The 26,474-nt window shown below is 39.8% G+C and overlaps 4 protein-coding genes across 5 annotated transcripts; all 4 read right to left on the bottom strand.

The window, feature by feature from the left end:
- Nucleotides 1-274: 274 nt before the first annotated feature.
- On the bottom strand, nt 275-14,802 carry LOC129722602 (augmin complex subunit dgt5-like). 2 transcript variants are annotated; one of them, XM_055676194.1, is made up of 5 exons: nt 14,629-14,802; nt 14,439-14,577; nt 14,234-14,378; nt 12,638-14,173; nt 275-428 (listed from the first exon to the last, which is right to left on the bottom strand). In XM_055676194.1, exons 1-4 carry the CDS (start codon nt 14,721-14,723, stop codon nt 12,651-12,653), a joined length of 1,902 nt encoding a protein of 633 aa, XP_055532169.1. In that variant the 5' UTR covers nt 14,724-14,802; the 3' UTR covers nt 275-428; nt 12,638-12,650. The 2 variants fall into 2 exon arrangements, with proteins under 2 accessions (XP_055532169.1, XP_055532167.1); XM_055676192.1 differs by lacking the exon at nt 275-428 and having other exon boundaries at nt 12,522-14,173.
- Nucleotides 14,803-16,220: 1,418 nt separating this feature from the next.
- LOC129723550 (augmin complex subunit dgt5-like) lies at nt 16,221-17,735 on the bottom strand. The gene is made up of 4 exons (XM_055677840.1): nt 17,563-17,735; nt 17,373-17,511; nt 17,168-17,312; nt 16,221-17,107 (listed from the first exon to the last, which is right to left on the bottom strand). The coding sequence occupies exons 1-4, from the start codon at nt 17,655-17,657 to the stop codon at nt 16,452-16,454; spliced, it is 1,035 nt and encodes a 344-aa protein (XP_055533815.1). The 5' UTR covers nt 17,658-17,735; the 3' UTR covers nt 16,221-16,451.
- A 2,249-nt stretch (nt 17,736-19,984) lies between these two features.
- LOC129719659 (uncharacterized) lies at nt 19,985-21,115 on the bottom strand. The gene has a single exon (XM_055671051.1). The coding sequence runs from the start codon at nt 21,113-21,115 to the stop codon at nt 19,985-19,987; it is 1,131 nt and encodes a 376-aa protein (XP_055527026.1).
- A 50-nt stretch (nt 21,116-21,165) lies between these two features.
- LOC129719658 (uncharacterized) lies at nt 21,166-25,416 on the bottom strand. The gene has a single exon (XM_055671050.1). The coding sequence runs from the start codon at nt 25,414-25,416 to the stop codon at nt 21,166-21,168; it is 4,251 nt and encodes a 1,416-aa protein (XP_055527025.1).
- Between the last annotated feature and the right edge of the window lie 1,058 nt (nt 25,417-26,474).

Below are 26,474 nucleotides of genomic sequence, written 5' to 3'. Positions count from 1 at the left end.
CTATCTTTTTTCCTAAACTAAACGTCTCTGGGAACAGTATTCCATGTAATTTTTTGTTGTGGGCTCGTTGATGATTTTTTTTTGGGATTTACACTTGTTTGTACTTACTCTGCTTGGTTTATTATTTTCTGGTTATTCAATTGTTTGTTTACTTGATATCTTACCAATTTTATTTCTATTTTTGACATTCTTATAACTCTGACGCATACATTTTTATTTATGAACGTTCAATTAAAAAAAAACGAACATGAGAGTACAAAAGCACACATTATGCGCAATATTTTATAAGTGGTAATTAGTGTCACGCCGTTCACGCCGCCGCCGCCGCCGCTGATGAAAACTAATGGCGTCACGCCGGCGCGCCGATCGCCGCCGAGGTAAAATGTTTTCTACGCCGCCGCCGCCGGTGATATGGTCGGCACACATGTCTAGTTGATAGAGTGCCACATTTAATGAAAAAAAAAAAAAAAAAACAAATCAACTCAGAGTTGTTCAACTTTGAAGTTTTTTGAATTGGGTTGTTTAGCTATATCAGTTTTTTGTGTCTGCAAAAGCTGCATTTTCTAAGCAAAACGTGATTTTCAAAAAAAAATTTTATCGCTGTCATTCACTTTTTAAATCACGAATTAAAACTGCTCGAAATCGCTAAAATGACAGTTCGTCCATATACACACTGTCGTTGTAGCGATTTTTATTCTTTATTTAAAAATCGAAGGACAATGATTTTAAATTTTGAAAAATCACGTTTTTTCTCAGAAAAGTACACTCTTCTAGCTGATATATAAAAAACAGAAATCCGTGAGTAGCTAAACAATCCAATTCTCTTTCCCTTAGATGACTCTTGATTTGTATGTATGTATACCGTTTACAGCAATTTTGTTTTTTCGATTTTATCACGGTAAAAAAAAAAATTGACCGTGAATTTGTCGAAACCGTGCATTTAGCGAAATGATAAAAATGGATTTTTTGTGTTGGATTCTGAAATTTAGGTTTTGAAATTTATATACAAAATATAAACAATATACATACAATATCAATTTAATTTGTACTGCCCATTCTTTAGCATAGTTAGGAAAGTCTAAAGCAGGTAATAGACGACGCAAATATTTGCTATTTTTGGTACGATTTTTATTTGCACAAACTAAAAGCTGTATTGAAAAATAGCAAATATTTGCTTCGTATAATACCTGCTTAATGCATGATTATGTTAAATTGTGAACCGCTAGATTTTATAATTTTTAAATCGTCATTCTATGAGCGCTAAACTGTAGGGCTATTTGAGCTATAAATAGATCTTCTTTCTCAACTACTCGAATAATACATAATTTTTGCTCCAAAGTTAATGAAATACAAATTTCACGGTTCGTTTTTCACAAAACTATGATACAAATAAATTGTTACAGATATGGCACTTGGTTGCCCTATCCAGAAAACTGATCAGATAAATTGAGTTCAGAAAACTATATGCACAATGCTATACACGTGCAATTACACAAGGTAGGGTAGAAGCACCGGTTTTGGCCATAGCACCAGTTTTGGCCATGATAGAATAAAATTGATAATTGTGAAAAAGAATCTTGATTACTCCTAATTCGAAGTCTTCCATTGAACCTGCTGATACTATTCAACAAAACTATTGCAAACTTAAGCAAATAAATATTTGTATTTTAGTTTCAATAAAGGAACTAACTATGCTTCCTCCAGTTCACTATACAGCCTAACGTTTAGGTAGTTTGCAAGCAATTTTTCATTCATCGCTGGGGAGTTGCGTAGCCGCAAGGTTACAGAGTCCGCTTTGTCAAGCGGATGGCCGTGGGTTCGAATCTTAGTAGAATCAGGCGATCCGATGTCAAAAAGGACTTAAGCATGGGTTTATTCTCAGGCTCCCCACCAGTTACCCTTCCTTTACGCTGAAATCTACAAATACCTTTGCGTGACTTCCTCTTAACAAAAAATAAGTCCCTCTTATCAATAAAACTTGGCCAGAAGGACGCACGATGAAACTTCTCCAGGGAATTATAATTGGTGATATTTGGCAAGAGGAACGAGTATCGGTATAGTAGAACAGTAAGCGTGTAAGGAAGAGAGTAGCACGTTACACACAAGCACTGATGAACAATAATAAAAAGCATGCCCCATTTCAATAGAGGTATTGCTATTAACAGAAGTGCGGGATACAGCAGACACCCGGGCATATCTCACAATTCTGGTCGCAGTGAGGAAGTCCATACAGGAAAAAAAGCTATTTTTCATAGAGCATAACTTTGTTTAAAACTTACTACAGCACATGTATAAAAAAGTAGACATTTTGGTGTGATTTTTCTCTGCAATATCAAAATTACCTACAGCTTCCATTCTTGGCCACATATTGATGCAATTCCATGATTCATAATCCTGATATTGGCCATATGTAAACAAAACCATGGTAACGTATTGATGTTTATGCAAAACATGAAATGAATGGAGCTTTTCGTGCAGATATTTTAAACGCATGAGATATGTGAAACTACAAAACTGGTTTGGGATTAGAGAATCTCCGTTTCACCAGATTATTTGCAACTCTGTAGCTTCATTTGTATTTACCAAACTAACGCTTCGGACTCTCAACCATAACCTGACTATAATAAATGGCACTTAAGCTACCGAAGTTGATGGTAGAAAATAATACGAAAATGTTTCTATGTGAAAAAGAAAAGAGGAAGCTTTTTAATATAGATCAATGACATACGAAAAATTGATATAGGTCAATGATGTGATGTCAGTGTTATTAAACATCCTACTAAGTTTAAACAAATTTTAACTTGAAGTACTTTGCCGTGCTAGCTATGTGTGAATATAATATCATTATTTAGTTTGATTATTATATATACTGACCCTTTGGTTAGCTCAAAAACGAGAATTTTTTGCTGTTAAAATATACCTATAAAGTCAAAATATAAAATAAATTCGTGTGACTTCAACTTTTTCGCGAATTGGCCACAATAGGAGACCTAAGTGGCCAATTTAGAAATGCTCTGGCCAAAACAGGAGCCTAGAAAAGTTTTTTGATTGGATAATATGTGAACAATACAACATAATTTGATTATTGAAACTCATTGTTAGTGCAGGATATAGACGATTTCATCTGATTTCCCCGTTGAAATTATTCAATTACAGTGCTTTTTCTATTTTATCACGGTCAAAAAAAATTTTACCGTGAATTTGGCGAAACCGTGAATTTAGCGAAATGATAAAAAATGAATATTTTCGGTTGGATTCAATTGAAATTTAGGATATTTTGAGTAAAATGATGCACTTTCATAGTTGAATGGAATATAAGTTCAAAATTCAAATGAATAAACAAGAAAAGGTTAGTTTATGATATTTTTCTCCATTGCATTTTCGCGGACTTTCTCGCGGCTATTATACATGCAATATCAATATGATTTGTGCTGCCCATTCTTTAGCATAGCTAGCAGAGCCTACTGCTTGTTAATGTAAAATTGTGGAACCGCTAGATTTTTTAATTTTTAAATCCACGCACTATGAGGACCAAACTGTAGGGCTATTTGTGTTGTTCACAGATCTTCTTTTTCAACTGCTCGAATAATACGTAATTTTTGCTTCAAAAGCAATGAAATACATATTTCACGGTTTATTTTCCTCAAAATTATGAAACAAATTATTTGTTACAGATATGACACTTGGTTGCCTCAGAAAATTTATCATATAAATTGAGTTAATAAAACTATACACATGCAAGGACACAAAGCACAAGTGAAAATGATGTTTCGAATAATTTTTTTACAACTGGAAGTATATTACTCTTGATTTAAAGTGTTTTTTCAAAGAGCGTGACAAAAACGAAAAAAAACGTGAGAAAATCGAGCGTGAATTTGGCGAGTATTGATAAAAACGACTGTTGATAAAAGCGAAAAAGCACTGTACATATTTTTCAAAGGAAGAAGGACAAACATTTCTCATACATAACATACTGCGGCCAAAACTGGTGCTCTTACCCTACAAGAGAAAATTATATTCCAAATACACTTTCTCGTTCTACAACTGAAAGTGCATTATTCTTGATTTAGAATATTTTTTTTAAAAAACCTGATAAAAACCCAGACAACCAATTAACGCGTATAATGCAAACAGTCATCGCATTGTACGTGCATTTATACGTGATAGTTACATCGCACAAGATGCTGCTAATGTTGCGTGCGTAATGCGTGCATTTCCAAAATATCAAAAAACTTTTACGATGAAAAAAGTTCATATATGCGACTTAAACTGTTAAAGCTTAATAACTTATACGAGCTGTTTCACTATTTAATGCCACTCTACAACTTCATATTTGCGATTTGAAACGAAAATATAAGCGATATATGAATATACACTACGGGTTCTTTTGTTACTTAATGCAACTTCACAAGTCAACATTAGCAAATTATTTCAGATATTTATGCGATGTTCGCCATGCATTCCTACGTATTAGTTTATTATAACATGCGATTAAATCACCTACAAAATACTAAAAGGTATACAGCCCTAGGGTTGTATGAAATGGTGACGTGGGACTAAACACTGTAATTAGGGGATTTTTGTTACAAAATATACAGAGTCTGCAGACAGAATCAATGTGTTTATTTTCAGCCTCCCCTGGAAATCAATTTTTGGAATATATTCAACAACACTCGAAGAAATATCATTTATATTTGGCGATGTTATGCCTTTAGTATTTTTTTTTTGTGCAAAAAAATATGTATTTAACAAGGCACAAGCATATCGTGCTTGTTGAAGAAGCACCAAGAATTTCTCATAATGCGTCAAAGTCAGAATTATCTCTATATCCTCAAAAACCAAATCCAATAATCTTACGTTATCATAATGAATGGTTTTGTCTTATTTAACTCTAACTAAATCAAATCTATAGTATGGATATTACTTTCAAAATAATATGGAAGCCCTTACAAAGGTTCATCAATTGGAAAACATAAGAAAATATTTTGAACAAAATTCCTAACAAGTTCCAGCAAAAAATCGTAGAAATCCACAATTAAATTTTTATTTTTTGCTTGACAATTTTTTCATTTGCCTGCAACTACATTCGCTGTATTACGAAGACAGGAAATATACGTTTATTATGGTAAAGCTTAGAATGATAATGATAATCATCTAACAATTTTGAAATATAAAAAGAGATTCTGTACGAATCTTACTGAATAAACTAAAAAATCACAAGCATTCGCAGGTTCTTACTCTTCTATAAATATATATATTTAGGAATTTACTCTTTCGATACTATCCGGTCACGATTATTTTGTGAATATCGAAGATAAAATTTAAAAATATCCGTTGCAAAAATTTACAATTCTTGTTGAGTAATTCATGGCAATCATATTTATGAAATAAATTTTCAATCACCATCAACAGCAGCATTGTAGTTTTTCCTCAATTGCATACGAATAGAAATGTACGAACTAAAGTGTACCACTGCAATACGAATAGTACTGCTGCAGTACGAATAGAAGAGTACCAATGCAATCATAGACGACGAGAGACCTGCGGTTCTATACTCCAGTGGTACTGTTGCTCTTACTGGCATGTTTTCTTTCAAGACATCAGTTTTTATTAGGTTCTACAGTACCTAACACGCAGGTTTAGAGATTGTTCAAGGATGGGTATTGTTTCAAACTTTTAGGAAAACTTTTACCTTCGAGACATTATATTAGTCTAAGCTCATGGAAGCAAAAATAAATTGACCTATTGGGACGGGGAGACTCTGTCAATTTTTATTTCGAAATTGATACAGGGAATATCACAGGGAACGGATGGTGTCCATTCACGTCGTCTGTGCTAGGAATGCTCGCATGTAATTGGTTCATTATTCGCGTAAATTTGTTATTGAAATTATTATCAATTTTACCGCTTAGCAATGAAATTAGAGTGATAACTAACACATTACAAAATTGGTATACATTTTATCTATCCAACAACATATTGGTTATTGTTATCCATCATGTGGTTATGCTGTTATTAGCGTTTGAAATCTGACGCAACATTTGCCCGTTTCATTTCCAATTTTACAGAATGCATCCCAGTATAGTAAACAAAGACGTGTCCCACGTCAAAAAATACAGCGAACAGTAGTCATTATTTATCCCTTGCTATTCATATTACAAGAAATAGCAAATTACAAATGTCAGTGTTTAATTTTTACCATTCTTTTCTTTTTCCCTTGGGCACACGCTGTAACATTTGGGTTTCCATCCGGACTCGAACCTCGAACTTTTAGATTGTCAAGCAGCATTCTTTGCACTCCCCCGTGGTCTCGCTGTCGGAAATCTCTGACTTTTGGTAATTACTTTCTAGTTTCATTGTATAAATGTCCAAAAGACATCGTAAAGCATGAATCTAATTAGATCTCGTATTGCGAGTTAGTTTGTGAATTTTTGCGGGAACGTTTGTTGTTTACATTTCGGTTGAACTGTCATGGCCGCTCGATGAGCTGTGTTATTTGTTTAAACAAAATTGAGTGATTTTACCGCATTCAACAACAATTAAAGGCAAGTTTTCAACAAAGATATTATGCTTAGTATTGCATCATTGATCCGAGTTGTCCGCAGATGTTTTCTGTGTATAATTTTTTAAGGAGCAGCAGCTGCGGGAAGGAACTAAATTTATATGTGATACGCTGTAATGCGTAAGGTTTTCGATTTTCGCGCATATTCGTCAGTGTGTGGATTTACTGTGAGTTTATCCAAGCATTGGAAAAGTTAATTGGTTTTTGAATCCGGGTTTATTACCTATTTGTCGCAAAGATTCCGCAAAACAACGTTATATTTGATTAAACATTCACATTGGTCATACAAGGAAATGATCTATCGTAGTATCTTGTGCGATGTAAGCTGTGCAAACACTAGCAGCATCTAGTTATCATGAATTCAGTCGTTTACAGTGTTACAAAATGATGCCTTTTGCGACTAAACATGAGACTTTTGATTTTCGCGTATATTCATCACTTTGTGGAATTAATAAAAGTTTGAATATACATGATATGAGTTTATCTGTATTGCTGTGCGAGAATGTTACACTCATCGCAAGAAGTTCGCTAAACAACACCATATACGATGAAACACTTGCGTTGTTCATACAGCTGTACGATAGTGATGTACCATAGAACTTTACACGAGGTATTCCGTGCAATCTTATGCGATTTTTAGTCATCTAAGCTTGTTTTCATGAATTTAGTCATTGACGGTGATACAAAATGATACCTTTTGCGACTAAATTTATATGCGATACGATGTGATACGGCAGATTTTTGCATTATACGTATAACACCATATGCGATAAAACACATACGTTGTTTATACAGCTATACGATACTGATGTGCCATAGAACTTTATACGAGGTAATCCGTGCAATCTTATGCGACTTCTGGTTGTCTGGGAACGAAAAAAGCGTGAGCAAATCGAGCGTGAATGTGGCGAGTAGTAATAAAAATGACTATTGATAAAATCAAAAAAGCACTGTACTTGAAAACTGAGAAAATCGTGTACTAACTAGATACAGCCCTTGCATGTCCAAATAAATGTAGAGAATAACATTTTGAAAGCAAAAAACTAGAACTGTTTAAATCGTATTATTTACATTAGGTTGCAGGGAAAAGGGTCTGGTCAAATTTTAAAAACCGGCCATATACATTCTGTTTATTGACTCAAACAGGTGACCTGTACAAAATTTCAGCTCGATTGGACATGGGTTAGGGACCATCCATTAATGATGTCACGCACTCAGGGGTTGGGGAGGGGGTTTTAAAACACTACGAAATTCTCTGGAAAATCCTTGTCAGACTACTATGATTGATGCTGAATGGGTAGTTTCGTCAGAAGGTGATCCTATAGAAAATCGGCAATTTCTGTCCATTTTTTACCGCAAACGTTACCATCCAAGTAAAAAATAAATTAGCCATTCTAATGAAAATCGGTCGATAAGTTCGTGTATCTGTGCTCACTGGTAACTGCCGACAACGATACCAGCAGAGAAATTCAACGACGCATTATGGCAGGAAATCGTGCATACTTTGGTCTCCCGAGGACGCTCCGATCAAGTATAATTCGTCGCCGCACCAAGTTAGCCATCTACAAGACGCTGATCAGACCGGTAGTCCTCTACGGGCATGAGCCATGGACAATGCTAGTGGAGGACCAAAGCGCCCTTGCGGTCTTCGAGCAGAAGGTGTTGCGTACCATCTTCGGTGGACTGTAGATGGAGAACGGAGTGTGGAGAAGGCGAATGAACCACGAACTGCAGGAGCTAATTGGGAAGCCATCTATCGTCCACACCGCTAAGATAGGCAGGTTGCGGTGGGCTGGGTATGTTGTAAGGATGTCAGACGACAGCCCGGTAAAGATAGTTCTTGAAACCAATCCGTCAGGGACGAGACGGAGAGGTGCACAGCGGGCAAGGTGAATCGATCAGTTGGAAGACCACCTGCAGACCCTACGCAGACTGCAGAGTTGGCGAACTGCAGCCATGGACTGAGTGGAATGGAGACGACTCTTACGTACAGCAAAGGCCACACCACGGCATGGGACTGTTTGGTAAGGTAAGGTAATGAAAATCAAGTCCAGGATGCCTCATAAACATTCGAATAATTTACAAGTGGTTTGGAGCAAGTTGTGAGTCATTTTCAAAGTCAATTCTAAAATATCCCATATTAGGCTCTCGGATGCCATGAAAAAGTATGCGTTTTATGCATTTTTATCATTTAGCATTAAAAAAAAATTTCCAATTTTACCAATTTCATGTACTTTTCTTTTGGCGAATTTTCGATGGCTTTAAAATCATGTCTTTGAGCGCTTTGGGGCACCCGTAAACCATGTAAAATTGCACTGAAATTTTGCACAGGTCATCTTTGAAATTTGTTAATGAAATTTTTCCCATACAGTCATTGTAACCCTAACCTCCATGCACCATCTTCACATACACCGCCGTAAATGATGCTAAGCACACATCATTCGAAGACGGTCAGTGCTGGCAAGTGCTCCTCGTACCCGTAGAAGACTACCTGTGTTACGTACAAGCGTTTTTTACATGGTGCACTTATTACGGGGACTTAGTTTCCTACACCTAACGATCTTATGGTGTCCATAGTAGGCACGACTTCCAGCTAAAATACGCCTGCGATATTTCTTTCCAGCAGTTGTTGTCTGACACTACCGATAATCCGAGGTATACAAATTCGTTGACCACCTGGAGCTCATCTATGTCGATTAATACACGCGAATATCAAGTACTCATTGATGTACATTGATGTATGTGTACTCAATCGCGCACGGTTCCCTTTGCTAGCAGATACTTGGTCTCCGACGTATTTACCTTCAATCCAACCCTTTCTACTTTACACTTCAACTTGATGTACTGTTCAGCAACCGCCTGCCATGTCCTTTCGACAAAGTCCAAGTCGTCAGCGAAGCAAATGAACTGGCTGTGGGATTATTGAAAATCTCGTCTCGCGCAATGTTGAATAGGAGGCGCCTCGTCGAAACCGAAGTCAAACAGTCAGCACTATCATGGTCCATCGTGGCCTTAATCAGTCTTGTTAGTTTCGTCGGGAAACCATTTTCGCTCATAATTTTCCATAGCTTTACAAGGTCGATAGTATCGTAGATGGTCCTAAAATCAATGAGTACTTGATATTCGCTACACTTTTGGAGAATCTGCTGCAGCGTGAAGATTTAGTCCGTCATCGATCGCCCACCCACAAAACCGGCTTGATAACTTTTTACAAACCTTCTTGCTAGCGGCGAGAGACGTCGAAAGATGATCTAGGAGAGCACTTTGTAGACTGCGTTAAGAATCGTGAATCTCGTTCTCCTATTCTAACTTGCGCCCTATTGAGCATATTACTTCCTCCTTCCACTCCTCCGGAAGCTGTACTGTATCCCAGATGTTGACTATTAGCTGGTGTAGACTGGAATCAAACCTATACGGGCCCAGTTTAAAAGCTACGCAGCGATGCGATCTTCTCAAACTGATTTGATGTTCTTGAGCTGCTCGATCTCACCCACTGTGCTGACGAAGTCGTTTCAGCTGCCGTCTTGATCTCCTGCCACTACATCATTCAGTTGTTTACCGTAGTGCTGCTTCAACCTGTCAATCACCTCGCATCCATCCGTCAAGATTCCTTCATCTTTATTCCGACACATTTCGGTTCGCGGGACGAAGCCGGCGCGGGATGCGTTTAATTTCTTGTAAAACTCATGCTTTTCTTGAGAACGACTTAGCTACTCAATCATCCTCGAACTTCAGCTTTTTCAGGCGGGGCTTTTTGTCCCGGAAAATATGGGTCTGCTGTTTTTGTTTCTGTTAGTATCGTATCACATTTTGACAAGCCCTTTGCTGCAGTACCAGTGCCCGCGCTACATTCTTCTTGTATCAAAACATCTGACACTCATCCCTGTTCGTTGATGGCGAATTATCTCTGGTTTTTACAGCTGGCCTGCACTAACCACAGTCCTAAGCCGTGGTGTGGCCTTTGCTGTACGTAAGAGTCTTAATTCCACTTCGTCAGCTCTGCAGTCTACGTAGGGTCCATAGGTCGTCTTCCACCTGATCAATCCACTTTGCCCGCTGTACACCTTTCCATCTCGTTCTTGACGGACTGATTTCAGAACCATTTCAATATACCCAGCTCATCGCACCTGACAATCTTAGCGGTTGAATGATAGATAGCTCCCCAAGCAGCTCCAGCAGTTCATGGTTCATTCGCCTTTTCCAGGTTCCGTTCTTCATCTACAGTCCACCAAAGCATGCTCCGGAGACCACAGTATGCGTGATTGCCTGTCATAAATGAATTTCTCTGCTGGTATCGTTGTCGGCAATTACCAGTGAGCCCAAGTACACGAATTCGTCGACCACCTCAATTTCATTTCAATTTGAACTCAAGGTGAGCAGTTAGCACTGTCTTCTCCTGAATCCCTTCATTCCGTGTACTTTGTCTCCGATGCATTGATGTCCTGTCCATTCCGTTTGGCTTCGGCCTTTAGTCCGATGTTCGTATCCGCCGCCATCACCACAAAAGTTCGAGTCACAATGTCGATATCGTCTGCGAAGCCAAACATTTGAACATTTGAAAGGCCTCGAGACTACCCCCCCCCCCCCCCCCCCCAAACTACACATACACACATACCACTCGATTTATCGTCGCTTTAACTAACCGCGTTAGTTTGTCCGGAAATCCGTATCGTGCACAATTTGCCATAGCTGTTCTCGATCGATGTGATCGTGTCATATGCCTATTTGAAATCGATAAATAGATTTGTGGGCACTGCGCGTATTTCTCTGGGACGTTCGACCACAGACAAACAGACGTACTACTTCATAAAAATTCTAACAACATGGTGGTTCGGGCTGACTTGTGCGACCCCTGCTGGACATATTCCGCAGAATATAAACTTTCAGCCTTTCTGCTGTTTTTGGCAGCACGGCGCTCGACAACTGTCAACAGAGTGCAAAGGGAAAAAGTATATCAATGCCATTCCGCATGATTGTAACCCATTCTGATTGACCGTTATTTTGATCGACAAAAATTAATTTCGTGGTACGTCTGTTTGTCTGTGGTTCGACTCCAGCGCTAAGTGGGACGAAATCAAAAATAGTGGGTCATCGGTGTGTGTGACGAAATGGTTTTAGCGGTTCGATGTCTTTTAGAAAATTTCTCGATTTTGTAAATACTTTATTTGAATGGCAAGTTTTTTTTCGTGTAAAAGGGGTACACTAAATTTGAAAACATTTTTTGTTAATTTCTTGATAAATTTGATAATTTTCTTTCGCTACATTATAAACCTAACTATTTCAGGCAAGTTTGTAGAAGATCGAAAAATTCTAACAAAGTTACAAGGTATAAAAGTAAAGTACCTCCTTAACATGTTTTCGCGTGATAGCGCTCTTATCTTCATTTTTCCATTATTTAAGTATTCTTCAAAATTCAAACTAAGAAAATATGTCATATTTTTATAAAAGAAAGTGTATCGCTATTTTTTAGTTTCGATGAGTTATGTCTGTTTTTGTTGAGACCGTTACGTAACTGTAATGGTTGCTCAAAATTGCAAATTTGAAGGGGGGCAGGTTGTCCAGCGTTACGTAATTTTAGAGTAGGTTTATTGGGCCATCCCCAAACCCCTGTCTCGCCGCGGGACAATCGTGTCAGCAGTGTTCCGAGGCCCACGCTAAATTCAAGTGATTTGAGATCTGGTGAAGATGCTGCTTCATACGTGAGGGACTCAGACAAATTGACTGCACACCATGCTTATGCCTTCTTTGCCTTGAGTCAGAGCAGAAGCCTATTATATACATTAGAGCTCCATTTAACTTGAAAGCATGTGGAATGATTCCTCAAAACCCGTTCGATGTTAAATTCTGTGTTTATTATTATGTTGGATTCTATGTAAAGAAGTTTGCCTTCTGACTTTAGACATTAACAACAATCGTACATATGGATCAGCTGTTAGATGTTCACCCTCGACATCAAAAAAGTTTGTTTATATCATATTTATCACATAATAAAGTTAAACTTCATTATAATAATATTTTTTGGTTGAACCGTTTGTGCACATAATCCTGATAAACAAAAGAACATTCCACACTTACCTTACAAACGAGTTCACTTTCCTCCCATCGTACCGTTGATCATCCGATAATACATCATATACTCATTTTCATATTCGCGGTAATTTCTTCCATTGAACAATTTCTCTGGAGGCACGTACTTCCGAAGCGCATTGGCTAGCACAAAGTCATAGTAGGTGCGACCCTTTTCAATCATCTGCTGGGCGTTACCTAGCAGTGCCTCAGTTTCGTCCAAATATTCGCAGATTTTTTCATGATTAGCCCGCCACAGCTGCCTGTACTGGGCACCATTTGGGGTAACCTTGTCCAACTCTGGACAAACGTTTTGCTGGAAGGATTTAACCAGCTCATCTAGCTTGATAATTGCCCTAACCTCATGCAGTGAATGCTCAGCCGATGAGAAAGAGGCCGGCAGAAGGCTCAGCAGCGAGTCCGATTCGCCACTTGCTGACGAAAGGCAAATGTGAATATCATGGGCAAAAACGGTGTGCTTAGAGCGGTTGAATTTGTAAAATGGAGTTCCAGCTAGAAGCGTCAATTCGTTTCGCAAAGGTGGCAGCGTAGCCGGAGAGTATATGAAACCAGGGGAAATCGGTTTGTTTTCCAATCGAGTTAGATTCATCGACTGCTCGCTAAGATTCAACGTTTGATTTCCAGTCTTCTGGCGCATATTATGAACTGTGTAACAACTGAAACTTTTAACATATGAAACCTTTTCTTTGATCTGGTTCAGTAGCTGAATTTCCTCCTGTATACGCGTTGAATGAGCGTCCACTTCTGCGTAGATATCTCGGAGCTGAGCAAGAGATTGTTCATGGTTGTCTAACTTTTTGCTCTGAATATTAATCTCCTGCTTTTTTCGCTCAATCTCCTTACTGAGAAATTCTAGTTGACCCTGGTTGTAATCTTTCGTGGTGGATTGAAGCATGTAGTCCTCCAAGATGGAGTCTGCCTCATCGTCCATCGTATTCAGCAAATTCATCTTTGTCTCCAGCATCTGTGAAAATGGTGTATACTTAGCCAAATAGTCCTCCCTTAACGACTGAACCGAATGCTTCATTGAGACAAGGTCAATAAACAAATTGATGTGGGATCCACAGAGCCTTGCCATATTTATTTGAAGCATATCCTGATCTGAAAGGGTTACTTCCTTTTCCAGCTCATTTTGTTGTCGATCAACTTCAGCAATTTCTAGCAACTGTTTCTCCTTCATCTCTATCAGGACAGTCCAAAGGTGATAGTTTGGAATACCCGCCAGGGCGACCCTCATGTTGTTCCAGAGACTTTGCTGGGCCTGTTTACATCCTTCCTGTTTCAGGTCCGCAAATTTGGAATAAAATTCTTCAAGATACTGCAGACACCGTTGAATTGCACCAATAGCATCCTCTTTGGTTTTCGTAGAATCGTGCAATTTAACGGGCATCAAGTGGTCAATCGTTTCCTTAATTTCAACCTCCTTTTTCGACATTTTAGTCAGCGCGTTGTTCACTGCTCTGAGGTAAAATAATTTGTCGTCTATCTCGGACAATTTCGTTGTGTGATGCACTTTTTGAATGTCTGAAAATAAAACACACTATTAGTTAAAAGGAAAACAATCCATGTAGAGGAGATTCTTACTCTTTTGCTTAATCTTAGCTGTTATAGTTTTTAGGGAGTTTATAGAGTTGGTAATTCGAGTTTCAGTTTCGTTACATTTAGTTTTTAGTTTTTCTATCTGTTCAAACCTTTTCAGTTCCTCAGGCATTTGATTCAATTTGGATTTCTAAAATAAAACGAATATAAATTGAAAAACTCTAAGAGCACGAATGTTTGCATGACATACAGCCACAACATTGCCTAGTTTTTGAAACTGACGAAGTTTAGCCACTAGAACGTTATTTCGCATGGTAGATATTTCCTGTCGGGGACGAACTTCATTCATTATGTGATGAAAAACGATGCTTTGCTTTCCGCGAATGTATCTGAAATTTGAAAATGTTTCGTTTATCGTAGTATAGGAAATGAAAACATACTTTCTGAGTGTTTCGTCCGGTGGAATTTTTTCTAATGGGCATCCAAGTTTTGTAGCCCATAACTTAAACTGCGTTATTTCATCTTTGACGGACATTTTCTTGAGTTATTAGTGGAACACTTACAAGTTAGATACTAATGTTTAACATCCAAATTAAAATAAACGAAATCTCAACTGACAGACGTAGTTTTAACAAATAATACGAAAGGGTCGCTAGTGTCGCCTGAGGGGAAATCGTCGCTGTTTATACGCTTAGTACAATTGGTTACCAAAAGTGAAAGCTAGGAAGCGCTAATTGTAACGAAAATCGCTTGCCAGCAACGGAGTATAGAGAGGGATGGAGATGATTTGAGTTTCATGAGTCTCATAGCGAATTTCTTTGTTGCACTGTCGCAGGGCAAATCTGCCGAGGAATAAAAAAACAACAATACGATTTACAACGCAAGTAAAAAAGAGATGCTGGATAGTTGTTTCCGAACCAAGCACGCGCGGTGGTTGAGTTGGAACTGACAAATTTTCACGGTGCATTTCAGTACTGGGTCAAAATAGAGCGAATAAAGAAGAATTTCGACAGCTGTTAGGTGGGCTCCATGTCAAAACGAGGTGAGCTAGTGGAATAAAGAAATTCGCTATCAGGTAGGCTTCTTTTTTGTTTATAGTGATGACGTAGAACTCCAAAAACATTGTGGAAAAAAAAATGTCGGTAATTTTTTTTCAAGATTTTTTCACAAATTTTGAAAGTTTTAAGCTAAAAATGCCTTCCCGCGCCACACTGTGGTCCACAAATGAAAAAGCTGGTCGATAGTCATTTTCTCGCGAACGTTACATTTTAGAGCAATGCTGTCTTCGGAAAAGTTTTAGAGTAAAAAATGATATTGCTTTTAACATCAACAGATCCGCGATGGATCCCCCTACCAGAGATATAAAATAAATAATTTCTCAAAAAATCAACAATTTTTACCATTTTTTCCAGAAACATGAAAAACAACGTTGCTGAAGACACTAGGTACCTATTTCACAATTTTACTGAACTATCTGATTATGTTCAATTATGTTCAGAATAAGGTTTTTGCCGTTAAAATTCTTGTTTTATACCACTATACCTTTGATATTCCTTTTGAAACAAGATCAGATCATTATTTTTTATATGTTACAGCAAACTTTATTATATACAAAATAAGTTTCCAATATTTTTTTGCGAAAAAGGCACTTGACTTTTGAACCGTATCCACTCCTCGCCCATTTTTTGATTTTTTGGAAACCGATATAAGTGGTGATCCAAATCTCTCTCTTTCTCTTTATTTTGAGTACCAACCAACATCTTGCGCTTGTGATGAAGAATTATTTCGGTCTCTCTCATCCTCATACAAAACCAAACAGCAAAAACACCGTGCGAGCTCTCGCCGCTCTTTCGTCGAGAGAATTCTTCAGTACCACCCTTCAGTACCACCCGCATAATGCAACGTTTTGAAGTAGAATACTTCTCTCAGGAAGTTCGGCTACGTAGGGATGTGAAATGAAAATCTAAAACCGAAAAAAGTGAAAAATATGTCCAATTTCAAATGCTAATAAATCGGTTGGTATTCGATGGATTTCCTTCGTTCTTGCAGCAATAGATTGGAAAATCTTCTAAGATTCTTCCCAAAATAAGATAATTGTAATTTTATTATTCACACTATTGTACTATTGAAAATAGTCAAGCCTTGTCAAAACGAAAAATTCAACCTCTGATTGGTCGTTATATGCTTGCTTCCCAAGCACGGTCGACAGGATCATATACCTTGCAATTGAAAACATGCTATTTGGCCTATATAAGAGCCTGTTTCAGCCGGAGCCGCTCATAATAGTTCTAGACAGCGACAACAGCAGTCGTCCTCCCTTAACAGCAGTATTCAGCAAATTCATCTTTGTCTCCAGCATCTGTGAAAATGGTGTATACTTGGCCAAATAGTCCTCCCTTAGAGACTGAACCGAATGCTTCATTGAGACAAGGTCAATAAACAAATTGATGTGGGATCCACAGAGCCTTGCCATATTTACTTGAAGCATATCCTGATCTGAAAGGGTTACTTCCTTTTCCAGCTCATTTTGTTGTCGATCAACTTCAGCAATTTCTAGCAACTGTTTCTCCTTCATCTCTATCAGGACAGTCCAAAGGTGATAGTTTGGAATACCCGCCAGGGCGACCCTCATGTTGTTCCAGAGACTTTGCTGGGCCTGTTTACATCCTTCCTGTTTCAGGTCCGCAAATTTGGAATAAAATTCTTCAAGATACTGCAGACACCGTTGAATTGCACCAATAGCATCCTCTTTGGTTTTCGTAGAATCGTGCAATTTAACGGGCATCAAGTGGTCAATCGTTTCCTTAATTTCAACCTCCTTTTTCGACATTTTAGTCAGCGCGTTGTTCACTGCTCTGAGGTAAAATAATTTGTCGTCTATCTCGGACAATTTCGTTGTGTGATGCACTTTTTGAATGTCTGAAAATAAAACACACTATTAGTTAAAAGGAAAACAATCCATGTAGAGGAGATTCTTACTCTTTTGCTTAATCTTAGCTGTTATAGTTTTTAGGGAGTTTATAGAGTTGGTAATTCGAGTTTCAGTTTCGTTACATTTAGTTTTTAGTTTTTCTATCTGTTCAAACCTTTTCAGTTCCTCAGGCATTTGATTCAATTTGGATTTCTAAAACAAAACGAATATAAATTGAAAAACTCTAAGAGCACGAATGTTTGCATGACATACAGCCACAACATTGCCTAGTTTTTGAAACTGACGAAGTTTAGCCACTAGAACGTTATTTCGCATGGTAGATATTTCCTGTCGGGGACGAACTTCATTCATTATGTGATGAAAAACGATGCTTTGCTTTCCGCGAATGTATCTGAAATTTGAAAATGTTTCGTTTATCGTAGTAGAGGAAATGAAAACATACTTTCTGAGTGTTTCGTCCGGTGGAATTTTTTCTAATGGGCATCCAAGTTTTGTAGCCCATAACTTAAACTGCGTTATTTCATCTTTGACGGACATTTTCTTGAGTTATTAGTGGAAAACTTACAAGTTAGATACTAATTTTTAACATCCAAATTAAAATAAACGAAATCTCAACTGACAGACGTAGTTTTCACAAATAATACGAAAGGGTCGCTAGTGTCGCCTGAGGGGAAATCGTCGCTGTATATACGCTTAGTACAATTGGTTACAAAAAGTGAAAGCTAGGGAGCGCTAATTGTAACGAAAATCGCTTGCCAGCAACGGAATATAGAGAGGGATGGAGATGATTTGAGTTTCATGAGTCTCATAGCGAATTTCTTTGTTGCACTGCCGCAGGGCAAATCTGCCGAGGAATAAAAAAAAACAACAATACGATTTACAACGCAAGTAAAAAAGAGATGCTGGATAGTTGTTTCCGAACCAAGCACGCGCGGTGGTTGAGTTGGAACTGACAAATTTCCACGGTGCATTTCAGTACTGGGTCAAAATAGAGCGAATAGAGAAGGATTTCGACAGCTGTTAGGTGGGCTCCATGTCAAAACGAGGTGAGCTAGTGGAATAAAGAAATTCGCTATCAGGTAGGCTTCTTTTTTGTTTATAGTGATGACGTAGAACTCCAAAAACATTGTGGAAAAAAAAATGTCGGTAATTTTTTTTTAAGATTTTTTCACAAATTTTGAAAGTTTTAAGCTAAAAATGCCTTCCCGCGCCACACTGTGGTCCACAAATGAAAATCGGTCGATAGTCATTTTCTCGCGAACGTTACATTTTAGAGCAATGCTGTCTTCGGAAAAGTTTTAGAGTAAAAAATGATATTGCTTTTAACATCAACAGATCCGCGATGGATCCCCCTACCAGAGATATAAAATAAATAATTTCTCGAAAAATCAACAATTTTTACCATTTTTTCCAAAAACATGAAAAACAACTTTGCTGAAGACACTAGGTACCTATTTCACAATTTTACTGAGCTATCTGATTATGTTCAATTATGTTCAGAATAAGGGTTTTGCCGTTAAAATTCTTGTTTTATACCACTATACCTTTGATATTCCTTTTGAAACAAGATCAGATCATTATTTTTTATATGTTACAGCAAACTTTATTATATACAAAATAAGTTTCCAATATTTTTTTGCGAAAAAGGCACTTGACTTTTGAACCGTATCCACTCCTCGCCCATTTTTTGATTTTTTGGAAACCGATATAAGTGGTGATCCAAATCTCTCTCTTTCTCTTTATTTTGAGTACCAACCAACATCTTGCGCTTGTGATGAAGAATTATTTCGGTCTCTCTCATCCTCATACAAAACCAAACAGCAAAAACACCGTGCGAGCTCTCGCCGCTCTTTCGTCGAGAGAATTCTTCAGTACCACCCTTCAGTACCACCCGCATAATGCAACGTTTTGAAGTAGAATACTTCTCTCAGGAAGTTCGGCTACATAGGGATGTGAAATGAAAATCTAAAACCGAAAAAAGTGAAAAATATGTCCAATTTCAAATGCTAATAAATCGGTTAGTATTCGATGGATTTCCTTCGTTCTTGCAGCAATAGATTGGAAAATCTTCTAAGATTCTTCCCAAAATAAGATAATTGTAATTTTATTATTCACACTATTGTACTATTGAAAATAGTCAAGCCTTGTCAAAACGAAAAATTCAACCTCTGATTGGTCGTTATATGCTTGCTTCCCAAGCACGGTCGACAGGATCATATACCTTGCAATTGAAAACATGCTATTTGGCCTATATAAGAGCCTGTTTCAGCCGGAGCCGCTCATAATAGTTCTAGACAGCGACAACAGCAGTCGTCCTCCCTTAACAGCAGCACTAGCAGTGCAGTGGATACCAGCGATGACGGAAAGCGGCCACAGCTGTGGCGTAGCAATAGATAGCGCACTAGTTGCAGCGGATCTCAGCATCGAGAGCGGCTGATGCAGTGAGGCACTTTAGTGAAATGCAGTCTCTGTGCGATAGTGGGCTGTTCCACATCAATGGACCATAAGACGTGGGTTAGAAACGTGAAACCCGTGACACTCAAAGTTTGTTCACGATTCCCTGGCCGGATTAGTTTAGAGTGGACTGTATACGGTTGATCGATCGATGGAATACACGTGATTAACACTTAGCAAACTATCTTTATTAACTTTAAATTTAAATTTGATCGCGCGAACTACGAACTGAACACTTCAATGGTCGTACATAGAATGAATGGGAATAGCATCGATGAATCGGTGCTCACCCATCAAGCTGCTAGGTAGAGAGGGATGTATGTACTCAATTTGCCTTGTCTATGTATTCGCGTTCTTATTGTTGCTGTCGTGACGGATGGAACATTCTCCCCCCGGGTTGAAACTTCGTATCAACAAAGGACCGGGGCAGAGCAGACGTTGTCCTCGATTGGAATTATCGAGACCTTGTTGATTGGACGACGGTATGTTGCTCCGTTGGAAAATACGTCAATGGCTCGCACTAAGCCGTCGTCACCAGGATACACTCCGGTGATTCTGCCCAGTTTCCAGCTGAGCGGAGGTTGCGTCTTATCGTGGAGAAGAACGACCATGCCAGGTCGAACGTTCGACGTTGCTCTGGTATTCTTCTTACGTGGTTGGAGAGAATTAAGGTAGTCCCTTGACCACGCTCGCCAAAAATGCTCACGCATGAGCTGGAGGTGTTGCCATCTATCGAGTCGGTTCACCTTGGTGTCTTCTAAAGATGGCTCAGCTGGTGCAGACAACGGTCGACCTATGAGGTAATGAGCTGGTGTTATTACCTGTGGATCGGCAGGATCGTTGGACAAACTGAACAACGGACGAGAATTTAAAATGGCTTCTATTTCGGCTAGAATGGTTGCCATTTCTTCGTAAGTGAGGTTTGCATTCCCTATGACTCGCTTCAGGTGAGTTTTCATCGCCTTGACCGCCGCTTCCCAGAGACCACCGAACTCTGGTGCGTCTGGTGGGATGAAATGCCACTGTATCTCGCGTACTTCACAAAACTGCTGGATTTTCTTCACCTCTTGTTGATTCTGAAACTGTCGGTACAACTCGTGCAGTTGGTTGCTTGCTCCATGAAAGTTGGTCGCATTGTCAGAGTGAATTTGCTGCACCATTCCTCTCCGACTAATGAACCGTTTCAAAGACGCCAAGAAGGCATCCGTTGTTAAGTCGGACACAATCTCTAAATGTACAGCCTTTGTCGCCATACATACGTAAACTGCGACGTAGGACTTAACAAGCTTCGGACGATAAGAACCTTGCCTCACCATGAATGGACCGGCATAATCGACGCCAGTAACTGCGAACGGTGGTGATGGCACAATTCTCGAGGTAGGGAGATTTCCCATTAGCTGTTTGGTTTCAACGGGTTTTGTTCGGAAACATGTAACGCACGATCGTGTTACTTGTCGCACAGTTGATTTAGCATTTAAAAGCCAGTACCTTTGACGAATGATGCTGATCAAACCGGCCTGGCCGACGTGAAGATGCTCCATATGCAAAGTTCTAATGAGTTTTTTCGTTACAGGATCTTTATCGGGAAGTATTAACTGATGTTTGCAGCAAACGGCAGTACTGAGCGATCTAATCGCCCTCCAACTCGTAGTAAACCGTTTTCATACACTGGACGCAGGTTACCAAGACGCTTGCATGTTTGGTTGGAAATCACTCGCTTAATTTCCTCCCCAAGATGTGCTTGTTGAATCGCCTTGACGATTGCTTCGGATGCTTGACGTAGTTCTTCGATGGAAAGATGTACTTGCTTCACACGATTAGACTTTGGCCGTTTGCAATTTCGAATAAACCGTAGAACGTAGCACATGGTGCGCTGGATTTTCCGAAAAGAACTGAATTTTCCGAAGAATGGAAACGAATCGTGAGCTGACATGGTTATGACGTGGACTTTTAGTTCGGGAAGATTCTCCAAAATCTCTTCGGTGTCTTCAACGTCATATTCTACTTCACACAGGAACCTTGGACCGCTCCACCAGAGAATATTTTGTTTTAAATCTTCTGGCAGCTTTCCTCGAGAAACGATATCGGCGGGATTATTGGCCGAGCAAACATAACTCCATCGATACTCATTAGTATCCTTTCGTATCAAAGCAATCCGATTCCTTACGAACGTCTGAAGTTGATCTAACGGTTTCTTCAGCCATGCCAGAACAATGGTGCTGTCCGACCAGAGAACAACTTCTCGAAAGTTCATTCGAAGCGCGGGAACGACCTGGCTGATCAATTTCGAAAGCAGCTGAGCGGCACAGAGCTCTTTACGAGGAATGGAGACATCGTCTAATGGGGCAACCTTTGACTTGCTGCATAGAAGACGTAGGTTGGCGGATCCATTGGTGAAAATACTTCTCAAGTAGACGCATGCACCGTACGCCACGTTCGATGCATCGGAAAAACCATGCAACTCATATGCAATCGCATTCGGGAACATAACACACCTTGGAACGTGAATGCGTCCAAGGTCTGGAAGGGATGCGCGCAGAGTAGCCCAATTTTCGCGGATGGTTTCGTCGATGGGATCGTCCCATCCAGCTGATATTTTCCAAAGCTGCTGTACCAAGAGTTTGGCCATGACAATTACTGGTGCAAACAGTCCGAGTGGATCGAACAATTTTGCCACCTCGGAATAAATCATTCGTTTCGTGGCTAGCTCATCATCCGGAAAAGAACATTTCGGCGGATTGGCTATCATGAGGACGTCGCCGTCAGGATCCCACAACAATCCAAGCACCTTTATTACTTCATTTGCTCCGTACTCATGAAAAGGAACCTTCCTTTCTCGGTCGGCTGGTGGAATGTGCTCTAGAAACTCTGCCGAATTGGAGCACCATTTGTGAATATGGAAACCACCTCTGGTTAGCAGTTCTTTTAATTGACGTTGGCTTTCGAGAGCTTCTTCCAACGTGTTAGCGCCAGAAAGCGCATCGTCAACGTAAAAGTCCTCAGTCAAGATTCGAGAGCCGATGGGAAACTCGGAACCTTCTTCCTTGGCAAGTTGTACCAAACACCTTGTTGCTTGGTATGGCGCACAAGCTGTTCCGTAAGTAACGGTATTAAGCTCGAGAACCCTTAATGGATGTGACGGGTCGGACCTCCAAAAGCATCGGAGGAATCGGCGTTCTTCCGGCGCAACGAACACTTGCCGGTACATTTTTTCTATATCGCTTGAAAATGCATAAGCGTACTTACGGAATCGCAGCGTAATAGAGAATATGCCATTCTGTACAACTGGTCCTACTTGAAGAACCTCATTGAGCGATAGTTTTGATGGGTCCATTTTGGCACTAGCATCGAATACGACGCGGCACTTCGTGGTTGAGCTTGACGGTCGTAATACTGCATGATGCGGCAGATAGTACGTATCCATATTACCTGGATCCTCAGCTTCCTTAACTTCTCTGCAATGGCCGAGGTCTTCATACTCCCTTATGAAATCGTTGTATTGCTGCCTCAGCTCGGGATTACGCTCCAATCGTTTTTCTAACATAAGGAATCGCTTGAGTGCCAAAGAACGGCAATTATCCAACCGGTTGAGGTTTTCTTTAAACGGTAGTTTTACAACAAACCTACCCGTTGCATCGCGCTTGTACGTCGACAGGAAATGGGCTTCACAGGACAGCTGTTCGGATGAAAATGGAGATGCGTTTGGTACTTCCTCCACCTTCCAAAATTGATGCATCATTTCCTCGATGGAATCGATCGAAGCATGGTTGACGTGTTGAATAGCCGCATTCGAAATGTACGGCTCGTTTATTACTCCAGCTACCACCCATCCAAGATGAGTTTCTCGAAGTTGTGGTAAATTGTCACCAAGACTTATTTGATCGGGCTTAAGAAGATCAAAGAACAATTCTCCCCCGATTAACATGTCAACCTTTTCGGATGGCTGGAAGAAATGTGGATCGGCGAGTTGAATGCCTTCAGGAAGTTCCCAGGAGCTGAAATCAATCGTTCGGTTAGGAATAGTTCCAGTTACCTTGGTTGTAACCAGACACTCGATGTTGGCTTGAAAGTCTCCGTAGCTCGATTGGAATTTAACGAACACCTTATCACGAGCTAGACTTCTCAGGGCATTGATTCCAGTGATTGATACATTTGCTGGCATTCTAGAACAACCGAGGCGGGTTGCCATTTTCTCGGTGACAAAGTTAACTTGAGACCCACTGTCAAGTAGGACTCGACAAGGGTGGGACTGGTTATGTTCATCAATGGCTTGAACGACAGCAGTCAACAGCAAGACGGTCTTTGATGTTGAAACGTGATTGCTTGAGCATGTAGTGGATACTGGTTTATCCACCACCGAAACAGAAGGTTGAACAACAGTTGGTTGATTATTCGCGACAGGTTGCTTTGGCGCGGCAATGTCGGCCTTTGAATCCTGACTGCTGTTCCTTTCAGCATCATCGTGGAGAATGGTGTGATGTTTGCGGCTGCATTTTCGACACGTGTTGTTAGACGTGCACTGTTTGGACTGATGTCCCTTCCGGAGGCAGTTAAAGCACAAACCTTTTGCTCGAACCTTTTCTGCCCTTTGAGTTGCTGTCAGCTGCTTGAATTCCTCACATTGGAAGTTAAGATGTGAACCTCCACAAAAGTGGCAGGAACCTGAAGACTTGCTGGAACTTGAAGTAACTGCGTTAGTCTTGAGCGATGGCATTTTGTTGTTGACTGGTGAAAACTTTGATTTTACGGCGGTTCGTTGGGAGAAAGCTTGCGACGATTCACACTGCTCCAGCACTTGACAACTGGTTTTGAGAAAGGAGATTGTTTGTTCGTATTTCGGGAGCACACCTCTTTGCTGGATACGTTCCCAAGCCATGCGGGTCGAATTATCCAAGGCACTGACGATAAGATGCACCACGATGTGCTCGGAGATACCCGTTAACTGTTGTTTTTGGTACCGTAGGCCTTCAACATGACCGGTTGCTTCAGTTAGCAAGCCATCCAATTCTTTGAATGTTGCTTGAGACATTTTTCTTAGGGTAAGCAATCCTTGAATGTGTGACTCAACGATTACACGTGTGTTTTCGTAACGGTCTGTTAGCACCTTCCACGCTTGCTTATAATTACCCTCGTTGATTATTTTTGCATCTAATATACCTGCTGCGGATCCAATCAATGCTTTGTCTAGGTGGTACAGTTTTAATGACTCTGAGTCCCTGGACTGTGCCATCAGGTCTTGGAAAATCGCCTTGAATTTTGGCCAATTAGCATAATTACCGTCAAATGTAGGAATAGGTGCTTTCAACGGCTGCTGCTGAATAATAACCTGTGGGGAAACAGATGACCTCACGGTTTGCATTTGAGTAGCAGCATTGATTCTTTCCTGGATGTGATTCGACAACTCGGTATGACGATCCTCAAAAGTGCAGTAAATTTCATCTTGCTCATCCGATGCTTCATCAGGAATCAAGGCCATGATTTCACTATGGAAGTGGCTAAACTCGCTGTAGATTACAACTAGTTTCTTCTCCGCGCACTGCAACTGGGCTAACGTCATACTACTCTGCGTCTGCAAAGTCAACTGAATCCTCACTAGCTTCTGTTCGATCTGTCCTCTCTGCCGGAACAAGCCCTTCAATTTTCGCATCGACTCCAGCTCCATTCCCTCCTCCCAATTGAATCCGTGAAATGAAGCGGACGAATTGGACCTTGAATGTTGTCCGGTTGGAGTATTACTGTTTCGGCTTCGACTCAGAAGTGGAACATTCTGACCTTCTTGCAGTTGGTCCACTTGGTTTTGATTTTCTAGCATATTTCTTACTGGTGAATGTTCTAGCGGCATTTCGAAACTTCTCACTTTACTACTTTTTTGTTCGATGGTCTTTTCTCACACAGTGTTCGTATCGAGACTCTCTTTCACACAAAAACGGCAACGTAGCACACGCGCAGCAAAACGTCCTTGAACACGTTCTCGCTTGTATCGACTCGCAATTTCACCTCGCGACGCGCACGCGACGACTGTACTTCGCGACGGCTGTACTTTTCGATCTGCTGTTTTATCACGTGTTCTTGGAATGATTCCTTCTTGGAAGGAAACCTTATATGAACTGGATACCGATCCTTTGAGTCACTTTTCATTCACTGTGCTATGATCCGGCTCGAAGGACCAATTTATGTTCCACATCAATGGACCATAAGACGTGGGTTAGAAACGTGAAACCCGTGACACTCAAAGTTTGTTCACGATTCCCTGGCCGGATTAGTTTAGAGTGGACTGTATACGGTTGATCGATCGATGGAATACACGTGATTAACACTTAGCAAACTATCTTTATTAACTTTAAATTTAAATTTGATCGCGCGAACTACGAACTGAACACTTCAATGGTCGTACATAGAATGAATGGGAATAGCATCGATGAATCGGTGCTCACCCATCAAGCTGCTAGGTAGAGAGGGATGTATGTACTCAATTTGCCTTGTCTATGTATTCGCGTTCTTATTGTTGCTGTCGTGACGGATGGAACATGGGCATTAGTAAATGCATTCAATGAAAAGTTGACTCATTTTGACAACACGTGAGCCGTCTAGTTTTGAGTGTTATATCAGCATTTCACTGTTTACTTTATCACAACGAATACTTTGTTCGCACTGTCAGTGATAACGCAAAGATGTAATCGGCATCTTTTTTTTTCTTCATCTATAATTTATTTGACACGGCACAAAAATCGGCATCTTATCCGATACTAAATTGAACAACAAATTGTTCTTTTCAGGATGAAAAAAAAAACCTAATGATTAAAGCGTTAATGTTTTTTTTAATGTAAAATTCGATTGATCTGATAAGTCAACGTTTATTTACGTTTATTCTACTTCAACCTTGCGGTCGTGGCTTTGCAC

This window comes from Wyeomyia smithii, chromosome 2 (assembly GCF_029784165.1).
Source record: "Wyeomyia smithii strain HCP4-BCI-WySm-NY-G18 chromosome 2, ASM2978416v1, whole genome shotgun sequence".
NCBI classification, from domain to species: domain Eukaryota; kingdom Metazoa; phylum Arthropoda; class Insecta; order Diptera; family Culicidae; genus Wyeomyia; species Wyeomyia smithii.
This window is presented reverse-complemented; position numbering and strand designations above follow the sequence as displayed.